This window comes from Phalaenopsis equestris, unplaced genomic scaffold, assembly GCF_001263595.1.
Source record: "Phalaenopsis equestris unplaced genomic scaffold, ASM126359v1 Scaffold000160, whole genome shotgun sequence".
In the NCBI taxonomy this organism is placed as follows: Eukaryota; Viridiplantae; Streptophyta; class Magnoliopsida; order Asparagales; family Orchidaceae; genus Phalaenopsis; species Phalaenopsis equestris.
In genome coordinates this window covers 320,819-333,054 of record NW_018164602.1, presented here as the reverse complement: position 1 = coordinate 333,054, position 12,236 = coordinate 320,819, and the positions used below count along the sequence as shown (strand labels likewise).

At 36.7% G+C, this 12,236-nt stretch overlaps 1 protein-coding gene across 1 annotated transcript in view; it reads right to left on the bottom strand.

Annotated features, from left to right (window-relative positions):
* Positions 1-3,124: 3,124 nt before the first annotated feature.
* Positions 3,125-12,236, bottom strand: part of LOC110021987 (F-box protein SKIP8-like) — a 32,196-nt gene continuing 23,084 nt past the window's right edge. The window contains exons 2-3 of the mRNA XM_020720738.1: positions 8,733-8,923; positions 3,125-3,781 (exon numbers count right to left, since the gene is read on the bottom strand). Of these exons, the coding sequence (XP_020576397.1) occupies positions 3,517-3,781; positions 8,733-8,923 (456 nt within the window). The 3' untranslated portion in view covers positions 3,125-3,516. The remainder of the gene's footprint in view (positions 3,782-8,732; positions 8,924-12,236) is intronic.

Sequence of the window (12,236 nt, the reverse complement as noted above, 5' to 3'; positions counted from 1 at the left end):
AAATGAAAAATTTTGTTAGAAAAAAGACTACTATACTTTTCATTTATAAATGAATGAAGATTTTTTATCTCTTTTTTTCATACCTTTGTTTCTATTTATTATTTTACCCTTATAACATTATTTTCCTATGGTAGCTGCTTGGTGATGAGTGTTGGTATTGATTGATGATACAAATCTTGGGAAAGACCATCAATCATTTTTTTTTATTTTTAATGACACAATTCTTACACTGGTTGTCTCATTTGCTCAAGTGGATTGTCGTCTTAGTTGGGTTGCATTTTTCACCAGAACTTAGGTGAATTTTATTGATGTCTTCACGAAAGTAACTGTCGAGTATCGCTACTGGTATTATTTGTGCCTTGCCCTTTGCGGAGGTTATCGCTACTCGATGGGGAACCACCTTTAAAGCTTCATTCATGTCGAGCTTTCCATAATAATATATAAGAGGGCAACTACACCTCTCCTAAATTTCCAGTTTTTATTAACATAGGAGAGAGAATTTAGTAATTTTCCCTCCTAAATATCTTGTTTTGCTCCATACGCCCCTTGTGCAATCACAAGCCACACCAACACCACGACACCACACCACACCACACCACACCACACCACACCCACCACCACACAATCACTACTATACCACACCACCATGACATCATTACAATCACACAACCCCAACACCACCCCATTACCACCACAACACCACCATCACACCAACACCACCACGCCACCACACCACCACACTATTACAAGCATCATACCACCACCACCACACCATAATGAGAAAGAGAGCAACATAAAAACCTAACTAGTCCAAACACAAATTCATCTCAAACAGATGTCATGAATGCATTATATTAAATATGAACAAACAACTATTTTATTTAGTAGATCCAAACTCAAATTTATTCCCTGAGAATTTGTTTTGAATTTTATAAGTGGAAATGTTGACCACCATCTGCCAACATCGGATCACGAATCACATTAGCCAAGATAAACTCAAATTCAAATAACAAGCATCGTCGCCATTGCTAACATCATTAAAAAACAACCTAAACACCTCACCACTTCCAACGAAAATTCTTTTCAAACAAACACAACCCAAATGACCTAACCCGAGCACGCATGACAGTTCCACTCCGCAGCTATTGAAAAGAAATTGAAAAAAAAATCCTTAAAACAACCACAAACCGCAAACTGCAAAGAACAAAGACACCCATAACCACAAACCACAAAGGGCAAAGGGACCCATAACAAAGCTAAACAACTCAACTCCAATCACTTTCTTCCAAAAACAAACCGCAAAAGAGCAAAGAGACCACAAACCAATTCCTCAGAAAAAATGAAATGCGAATCTTTCAAATCCCATTCTTCCAATCGCAAAGAGCAAAAAGACTACAAACCAATTTGTCCAAAGTTCATAGAAAAAACGAAATATAGATATTCCAAATCCCTTTCTCTCAGCCACATTCCGCCAAGAGCAAAGAGGCAACAAAACACAAACTTCAAAGAGCAAAGCCACAGACCACAAACCGCAAATAACAAAGAGATTACAAACCACAAATCACAACGAAAAGGCTGCCCCACATAAACATTTACTATAAAGGGTATAAAACACAAGAGGTCAAAGAAGAGCAAAGGAAATAAAGCTCGCAATCTCTTGCCACGGGTGCCGAAGAATGAAGCAAAAGCAAGGGAAGAAGATAATCCTAGGCAGCATCATCGCTCGAAGGGATGAGAAGTGAGAGCCAACCAGGTAATCACAAAACGAATGAAACATCAAATGCGAGGGTCAACCAACTTCATAAAATTAAGTTGTGTTTATTAAAAGTCACCGCGCCATGATTTGCAAACAACCCAGTTGGCATTTTCAAAACGCGCCCAACTAAAAAAATGCCTTAAACACATCATAAGCAAGCCAAAAAGATGGCTTAAACCGATCAGCTGTCACGACGTCACATACCAGCACACCACAAGGTCGATAAATGTTTTTTTTTTTTTTAATTAATTTATTTTTTCATCTTGCAGAGATTGTTTTAACTCCTTTTTAATTTATTTATTTTTTCATCTTGCAGAGATTGTTTTAACTCATCTAAATATAACTTATAATTTTTAACTTTCTGAATCATATGCCATAGATAAACAAGTTTAAAAAATCTACAGTTGCCACATCATAACAGATTACCACACATAGTAAAGCTAGCAATATATCTTTCAATTACAACTAATTTTACTCTTATGCATATCATCAATGCTACAATATATCTTTCAATTACAACAACTAATTTTACTCTTATGCATATCATCAATGCTAGAGGTTGTGAATTTTTTATTTATTGAAGGCCATCAAGTATACAAATACAATTTATGCAGAAGTTCAAGCACTATATGTGGAAGGTTGTGATGAAAGGTTTTATATTGAATGATAATTTAAAACAAATTCAGCTAAAAATTTATGAACATCACACAATGATTCTAATTAGTGTTAGATTAAAAAAAAACTCTGGAGTTACTGCTAGAACTTTTCAAAAGGTGATTGTAAATTTATTGTGGAATAAAAAACATTTTTGAAAATTATCATGGATACTATAAGGCAGATTTGATGCTCAAAAACAACTTTCCGCCATAAAAATTTTCAAAATATAACAAGAATGTAACAGCCAAGCAGATGCGCAACAACTACTTTAAAAATAGACCCTCAATTTTAAGGGAAATTATTCCATATGAAACACGTATGCAGCTCCACATTCGGACTCCAATAATATGCCGCCATGTGTATCATATCGAGCCCATCTTAAAAAAAAATACAGTTAAATTACGGAAGTTAATGGAGTGAGACCACGAAGGGGTCATTGGGAGGGTTATTGAGGTGTTATTGGGGCATTAACGCCAATAATGCTGCAATAACCCTTTAATAACCCCCCAGTAACCTCCGCGGTCCTACTCCAATGATCTCCACGGTTCCATTTCAATAACCCCCTGCATTAACCCCTGCAATAACCCCCACGTGGCGGCATATTACTGGAAGTACGCATGTAAAGCTGCATACGTACTCCGTATGGAATAATTTCTATAATTTTAAATAGTTCTCATCTCACTCTGGACAAACTAAAACAAATCATTTTCCTTGGAATAAAAGTATAAAATTTCATTAAATCACTGATAATTCATAATAAATCAAATATAAGAACCTTAGCAGGACTTGAGAATAGTGACAAGACTACAGGATGCAAACATCCTGCAATCCTCTATTCTCTTTCCTAAGAATAGATGCAAACATCCCTGCTTCAGCTAAACACTTTAAAAAAGGCTCATGCAAACATCAAAGCACACCATTTGTGCAGCTCTCCATTAACAACACTGAAGCCTTAAAAAAAAAAAAAAAATTACAAAACAGGACAAAAAAATAGTATAAACAGTAGCGATCTACAGGGTAAGCAAAAAAGGATATAAATCCCAAGGGTAATAATAGAAAGAAAAAGATTAGGGAAGAAGAAGCTTTGTAATTTGCTATATTCTTCAGGCAAAACCATTGGCTTGACCCGGCCCTGGATCGCCATCCATGACCATAATAGAGCTGTGATGGTGGACCATAAGCCACCGCCCCTCATGGAATTCAAAGACATTTGTCATGAAGAACTGGTCTGAATCCAAGTCAATATATGCTTTCATTGTAACCCAAGCTATGTCGCTCGACACACGTGCACGCACGTCGCGGATTTGGAAGGCGACTCCCGGGGCCCAATTGAAGACTGCAGCCCAGCTGTTCATTACTGCATTAAACCTGTACAAGTTGGGGGAAAACATCAGCTGAAGCTTTTGGTTTATATTTTAGCTGCAGAATTAAGTACTAAAAGACGAGAAAATTTGCGTGATAGCAGAGAGCACCATTTTATAAGGATTTAAAGAAGTAGATAAACAACCCGTCCGAACCTAAATAAACTTATTCATGTGGGATCATTTAAGGGTTCTAATATGATTGGAATGCCAAAACATGGTTCAGTTGTAACCTATTTGATTTTGGATGGGCCAATTGAGGATAAAAAAGAAATGAGTTTGAAAATTTTGATTAAACTGCTGTATTTTGTAGAGTTTACTCGCCGAAAATGCAGACAAACTGGTTTGGAATGGTTAACTTGTCTACATGCCATGCAGCTTGAGATCAAAATCTAGGCAATTAAGCAAAGATAGGCCTTAAAATAGAAGCAGGCACCTTGCAGAGTAACATTTTGTATATCATAAAAAAAGCACAGACTAAGACAATGAATATTTATCTCATCATCTAGCTAGATAATAATAGAAAGCAAACAAAGCATTGATTTTGCAAATAATAATAATAATAATAATAAGAAACGCTAAAACCAATCCCTTTAGAATATGGCAGAAGTTGATATCAGAAATATCATGAATCAGAACTGCATTGCCTAATATTATGGAATGAAAAGATCATCATTAAAAGGAAGTCGGCCAATGTCTTTTTGTTCCATTAAGTTTACAGTACAAATGCATTTCATCAATTAATGTAACAATGTTTGCGATTACAACCTCTTTTTTGAACTACAAGCGGACTTTTCCGCATCTAAGGCACTCTATCATCCTAGCTATGAGAAGTTTTTTAGCATTACCATTCTCCAATAACTGAAACAAAGTAAGACAAAAGCAAGGCCCTTAGTCCACGTGTCGGTGTATAAAAAACCTCCCTTCAACTTGTACATTTAAATAATGATGTGTTTTAAATTCATATTTCATTCCTCTTCCTAATCAAAATCTCATTTGGACTCAACAAGGGAATATAATGTCAAATTGTCTATTGTTAAAACACTTATAGGCACTAAGCAACATTTAATGATAAATTCCATAGCCGACTCCAACAGAAATACCCACCCCTTACGGCTGCATCCCACCTTCCAGCACTCTCCAGGATATCAGATGAGTTCAATTAGTGATGCAATATTATATTTAGAATGTAAATTAAAACCACAGAGAAACAATAGAAGTAGAAAAAGCTAAGCTAATCAAATAAACAATTAACTGTTACTAAAGAGAAAGAAAATAACAATCTTGCAAATGAAATCCTTTAAAAGGAAATTACTTTGATGAAATTTAAAAAAAAGTTCCAGAAAATATTGTTCTCCACAACACGAGTAAGAAAAGCTAGAACAGATGTAAATGTCTTATGTTTCTAGCTTAGGATGTAACCAAGGTTTTATTTTGAGAAAGAGAGCTTCAAAATTCACACATCCTTTTATCTTCTCTCCCCTTCCTGGCACCTGACTGATATCAAACCTACAATTATGGATGAGATATGAAATGGTGGGGAAGAAAAATATTCCGTTAACATAGAGCGCCTCAGCATCCGGCCGTTGAAAAGCACTGTTGAGCCTTGAAGTAGTGTAACATGCTTTTAGAAAGATTTAAGAATTTAGATATGATAGAGCACAACAAATGAGTTTTGGGTTCATTTAATTTGCTTGGCATGACCAAACTAAAATTTGAAAAAATTGAAAATTTAAAATAATTAAAAAAAACCCTAAAATTGAAGTAAAGAAGTTGAAATGCAAAACTAACCTCCTTGAAAATCAAGTACTTGATACAAAATCAGCACAAGGAAGATCAACAAAAGGAAGAAAGGCGTCAAGAAGAAAAATCAGAAGGAAACCTATATATAGCAGCATTAACTAACCAATCAACTCAATGATGAGATCTTCATTTAGCAGAATTTCATGAAAGAATCCACAGCTAGACCTGATTTTCCACCATTTAACCATCATAAAAAGTGTAAAAACAGGATTTCCTTACAGGGAAAATTTCTAGGATGATTAAATAGAATAAATGTGTGCCCGACCGCCAGTACAAATGCAAAACAAAATGCTTCTACTGGTTTAGTATTGACAAAAGATTATGGAATAATAACTGCATTTAAACCATACCACAACTAAACTTGTCATCAAATCAAAATTCAAGATCACAGAATTTATTGCCAAACTAAAATATATCATGAAGTGAAACCTTCAGTAAGGGCCTTAAAAAGTTAGGAAAAGTTTAAAGCAATGCCTATATTAACGAGTACTGAAAGAATAATTATTGCAGCAAAAGTGGGGTGGGGTCAAATAACAATTTCCTTAAATGATCTAAAGCTTGCATCTATACAAAGATGAGTTTCATAGAAACACACCGGTCTAATATAATTAGCAATACCTACAAAAACATTATGCCAGAATTGAATCTACAGAAACTGGATAGAAAGGCAATAATTAAAGATCCATTGGATACATTTGAAATATTTGTAATGTTTATACAAAGTTTTTTTTCCTACCCTTTCCTTATATAAGATTACCATTCATACTATTCACAGATGTACAGGAGCTTAGTAGATCTTTTAATCTATTTTAGCAAACATGATCTCCGTTTTAGCAAATTCCAGAAAATCCTGTTCAGGTATGAAAAAGATGTAAAAAAATTTTAATCCTTATTAAGTCACTATTTAATACTCAACAGGGGGGAAATTACTCTAATCTTATTAAACCAAAATTTATCAATTCAAACAAATAGATCAATAAATTGCTAATACAAGCGAACATGGATAGGAAGTTTTTCATGTCATTCTGTGAAATGTGAATCACAAAAATAAAAATAAAAAAAAGGAGGAAAAACGATACATTAAAACATTATGTGTGATAAAACATAAATAAATATGCCATGAGTTATGTATAAATTATTTTCATACAAATCATTATGCAGTCATATTTAGTTATAAATGACCTCCAATCAGACAACTGAGGATGAGGATGAGAATGAGAATGAATTTAATGAATTTGTAGTTCATGACGCGGAAGGTGTGGCTGAAATAGCTGCTCTTAGGGAGTCTATAACAGATGTTATACATGACAGCTAATCCAGCAAGTTTTTCTTTTCTTCGTATATATGTAGATTAATTTTTATGTGTATTTTATTTATTTATTTTTGGGAATAAGTACTGACTTTTTTTTTTTTGATTTTTTTCACAATTAAACAAACACGACTTCTAAGATATCAGTTACAGATAAAGGTATTTTGTGTTATTGTTGTCTACTGTCTCCGTTGCTCACGTCGCGTCAGACTCATAGCTATTGGAGACAGTTCTACGGTTGTGCCAAGGATGTTTCTGCTCGTTGTGGCTTCTTCCGGTAGGCTGACAGTCCCTCATATTACACTGCCAGCGGTCATGGGAATCCGGTGTTTTCTCAGGTTGACAGTGCAGATGACGACGGGCATAGCCAAAGTCTGAAATTAAATATTTTAATATTTCTCATTATAGTTGTACTTGTATTTGTATTTTTTTTATTTATTCTGGTACTCACGAAAGTGTGAGAACTGTATGTCATCTATTAAAATTGATATGTGATGATCTTATGTTTCTGCACTATATACTTCTGTTCTAACAATAAGCAATTTTGAAGTACCAATAAGCTATTTTGAATAAACTGTCCCAAACAGTTTTATCAGGCAGGGGCAGAAATGTCATTTAACCACCAATAAACTAATTTGAATAAGCTGCCCCAAACAGCAAGGCAGATTATTCTGATAATCTGCATATTATCAGAATAATCTGTTTATCAGCAAATTATAAATAATCAACAACTGCGCCAAACAGACACTTAGACTCATGATTAAAGGTATAAAACAAGAAAAATAATAACATTTAGAATGAGATAAGCACTTGTCTCTTCAAAAAATATGTTCAAGAGTAACACCGTACAGCTGAGCTTCCTGCAGTAAAATTATGTTATGAGATACAACAGTGTTTTCAATTTTCTATTTATGGGTGCCTCAATTGTGTTTTTCTGTGTGAGTCTACGTAAGTATGTGTGTGTATAGAAAGAGAGAGAGACTACTATTCATTTAGAATGATGAAGCCACTTATCCTCACACATATTTCACCTCTACTAATAATTTAGATGGGGAATTTTTAAAATACCTAAAAGACAACTTTTTAACTACTTTTCATATCATTAAACCTTTTTCTGCTTCAATCATAATCATATAAAATCATTGTTTGATGATGAAAAATGAAAGGACAAATGTTTCTAACATTCAAAATGGATAGTATTCATCTTCTCTTACCATATATATAAAGAGAAAGAGAAAGAGAGAGAGAAAATAAGACTACTATCTATTTTTTACAAGAGCAATGCTATTAACTACTTTAAATCAGTATATAAATTTTTTAATGAATGGTGAGCAAAATGTGAGGACAAGTAGCTTATTGTTCTAGATGAATTTTCTCTCTCTCTCTCTCTCTCTTTTAAAAAATATATATGTATGGATGGATGGATTCATATCTTATCAGACCTTATTATGGTTGTTTATAAGTGACTCGTTGAGTAATATCTAGGGTAGCTTAAGCCCAGTTTTCTGCCTCATAAAGAAAGACTTCAAGTCAGCACAAAATCATTCTCGAGTTGGTTCATTATTGAAGGACTTTGAATCAAGTTGCTCAACTTGCAACCTTCACTGAGTTTTTGGTAAACAAAACTAAGAGATTATGATGCTGACTTGATGATGGCTCGCCAAAACTTGATTCATTATAAGCCCTAGAACAAATATTAAACATTCACAAGAAGAAAAACAAAGTTCAACAATCAAGGCCAATAAGAAACAGTAAAAAGAACATCTAAAATATTTTCTAGTGCCTGCTTTTTGCATTGAAAAGTTAATAGACAACAGAGTTTCTTAGACATAGATTCACGTAATACCCAATATAAAGTTCCCCTGAGCTGTGAATGCATTTCACATAGTCTGCATGGAGCCAGAAACGAGCCATAGCAGGTAGCGATCTTTCCCTGCTACAGAATTCTGCATTTACATTGACAATGGCTTTTGTAGCTGCATAGTATGACTTCCATCCATGTGTTGGAGCTAAATCGTCCTGTTCCACAGTAAAATCCTACAAGAAAAGGTAAATTCAAATCCTTTAGTTTCCTCTGAACCGTTGTACATTACATTAATAGCAGAGTATGCACAATAATCAAGAATACTAGAATGCTCCCGGAAAGTAGTTCCAAGATAAATGAATTGCCAGTAGATGGATGATTAGAAAACTGAAGTGGGTCAACTTCACAATTTCTCCTATAAGCAGTTAACTGACATCACGATTGGTGTGGGAGCGCCCCCTGCTCCTATAGTGGGAGTCCCACGAACGAAGCCGCGACCTGGTTGTTTGCCTGGACCAGTTCCGTCAATGTTTTTTCCAATTCCGAGGAGTCGGCCAGACATTCTATTATTATATACTCACGTTTCTGATGTCTAGGTTTAGTTTTGGTCGTGAGTTTTGTTTAGGACAACAGCTGGAGTCCATTTCTCTCTTAGTGGGCTTTATCCGAGAGTTTGGGTGATGCTCTGGCTGTATCTCTCTCCCAAAGTAGTGATTATCTTCCATATCCCCTTCCATATTTATCCTCACGTCGCTCCCGACCACCTCCCATTCCTGCAGCCACCAATGAACATCCACCATTGCTGTTTTCACTGCAGCTTTTCCAATTCCAAGCACCTGTCCTTGGTGCCGCCGTCCCGGACAGAGCCATCCTCTTACTGCCGTCCCGCCCCCTCCATCCCCTGCTGCTCCAGCCATCCAAACCCCTTGCGACTGTACCAGCCACCACCACCATCCCATCCTCAACTGTACTGCTGTCCCTACCCGCCCCAGCCTCCCCAATCATCGCTCCTTTCCTACCCATGTGTTGCCGCCTCCATAACCTACGCCCTACCCCCTTCCCACTCGTTGTCATCATCCAGAAAAACTGCTCCACGTCATTATCCGCTGCCTCCTTGCTGCCCGGAACCCGGAAAAATGCCACCTTGCTGTTTTCCGTTGGCTGACCAGCTCGTCCACCATCTCGCCACCTTCCAACCCCTCTCCAATCACCACCACCACCCGGAGATCCACCCAAGTTTTAGTTTTTGTTATCACTTGTTGTTATTTCTATTTCAGCATATCGTTGTTTCGTATTTGTTATAATTTTCCTTTCAAGTGTGTTTGGTTGTAACTGCCTTTTTGCTTTTTCTATCGTGGTTTGAGTTAACTCCAGTATCATTTGGTCCTATCCAAAAATTTCTAGCATCCACCATGCCCAGCCCTATCTCCACACCCCAAATTTTTCTTTCGCTCCGTACACCATCCCTACACCCATTCACCTCCTACCTACACCCAAACCGAATCCTACTACCAAGGAGGCAACTACCAAAACCAGATCAAGTTTGCCATGGAAGAGATACATTGGCAACTCCACCGAGTGCTACAACGGCTCGATGAATTGAGGAAACGACCCAATGACAGGTCACCAATGAGTGTGATAGTGAGATCCGAAGCAGAGAGAGTAACACCTAAATCCCTCACATAAGGATGATTCTAATGGGGAAGCAGACACACTATAATGCTTTGGAATACAATATCAAAGGAGGTCGAGAGACGAAGGGCTTGTTAGAGGATACCTAGATGAAATGTTTGTCAGATATTTCAGAGATGAATTGCCACAATCCCGAAGAATTGACCTGAAATATTTGAGAAGCAGAGATTTTGAAGTTACAATGAATTTGCCAAATTTTGACAGTCACTTGAATCTAGATGATTTCATCCAGTGGCTTCAGACAGTGAAAATTTTTTTTAGTATCAAGACAACTCACCTAACGGAATGATGAAACTAGCCGCTAACAACTTAATAAGAGTGCATTATTTTAGTGGAAATATTTGAAACGCCTACACTAGCTTGAGGGAAAGATAAGATCACTACTTGGTCCCAGATGAAATGGGAGATGCAGTGCTAGTACCTACCATTTCATCACAGACGGGATGTGTAGACCTAGTTTTAAAAGCGGAGACAACATTATGGATGAACACATCTTACAAGCATAGTTCAACCACATGATCTTACAACAAGAGCACACTCATGGAAACATCCAAGCGAACCCCACCTGATGAGGAACCATGTCAGGGTGGAGAATAGGTGAAACCAATCCGCATTTCCAAATCTATCAAAGTCAGGAAGTATTTTCAAGGCTAAGGATTTGGGAATATTGAATCATATTACATAACCACGAGAATGATCTTTTTCACGGATGAAAGAGCAGTTGAAGAAATAAACAGTGATTCAAGAGAAGAAGAAAAAGATTTTAGAAAGAATTCTCAACTTCCAGCCAATGAGCAGAGACGCCAGCGATTCCAATTAAACCCAGGAGAGAAACCCCAACTGAGTTGACAGTAGCTGTTCGGAAGATAGTGAGTCTGAGATAATGTGCGTTCAAGTAGAGTATAAGATTGTGGGGCTTCAAGCTACCATTTTGCAGGCATTGAGAAGAGCATCAACAAGTCTGACATCGGACGTCCACAAGGGTCATGAGTTGAGGAGTCGATATCGAATATACAGCGATCCCAGATAAGAGAAATCCAGACTTTTCAAATATATAACTAATTCCCAAGTTTCTCTTGCCGAGGGAGGTTCAATATGACATAGAAGACGCTCTTTTATGCCACCTTTGGAAGCACATAAGAAGTCATTGATGTATTAAATTTAGTTCGATAGTATACCCACTAACAACTAATAAAGCAGGACATATGAACCCGTGTTGAAAATAACATTAGAAGTTTTTCAGGAAGGAACTTCCTACACTGGAAGCTAGGTCCTTTCAAAAAGAATTAAGAGGCATCTCCTCAATGGTTACCCTTTAGTATGGCCCAACCTGCCATAGATTCGTCCCAAAGTTGATTCTTCCTTACATACTTGTTTGCTAAATACACTCGGACGAGTATAAGTAGAAGAAACTAATTACAAATTTGATGTCTCAAGCTTAGTTTGTGAGGATATCCATCCACAGATAGCTCCAGCTCAAGTTATGGCAAAAATGGATGGATACTTGTTCTATCAAGATGTGCGCTGAGATGACAATGCCTACAGAAGCGATGTACCTAGAGTTGGCAATATTTCTATTACCTTCAACGAAGCTGACCTGACTATAAAGGAGACAGAAACTTCGATGGATGGGGTCGACACTCCCCCAATTCCACGAGACTGATGCGGGAGCAATCTGGTCTCGATGCAAAAGTCCCGCAAATGAAGTTGCTACACGGTTGTTTTCCTGGACTGATTTTTTTCCATTTCTAGGAGTTGGTCGGTTCTCTTGGGTCACTCATAGTTATCTTATTATTATATATTCGTGTTTCTGATTTTCTAGGTTTAGTTTTGGTCATGAGTTTATTTAGGACA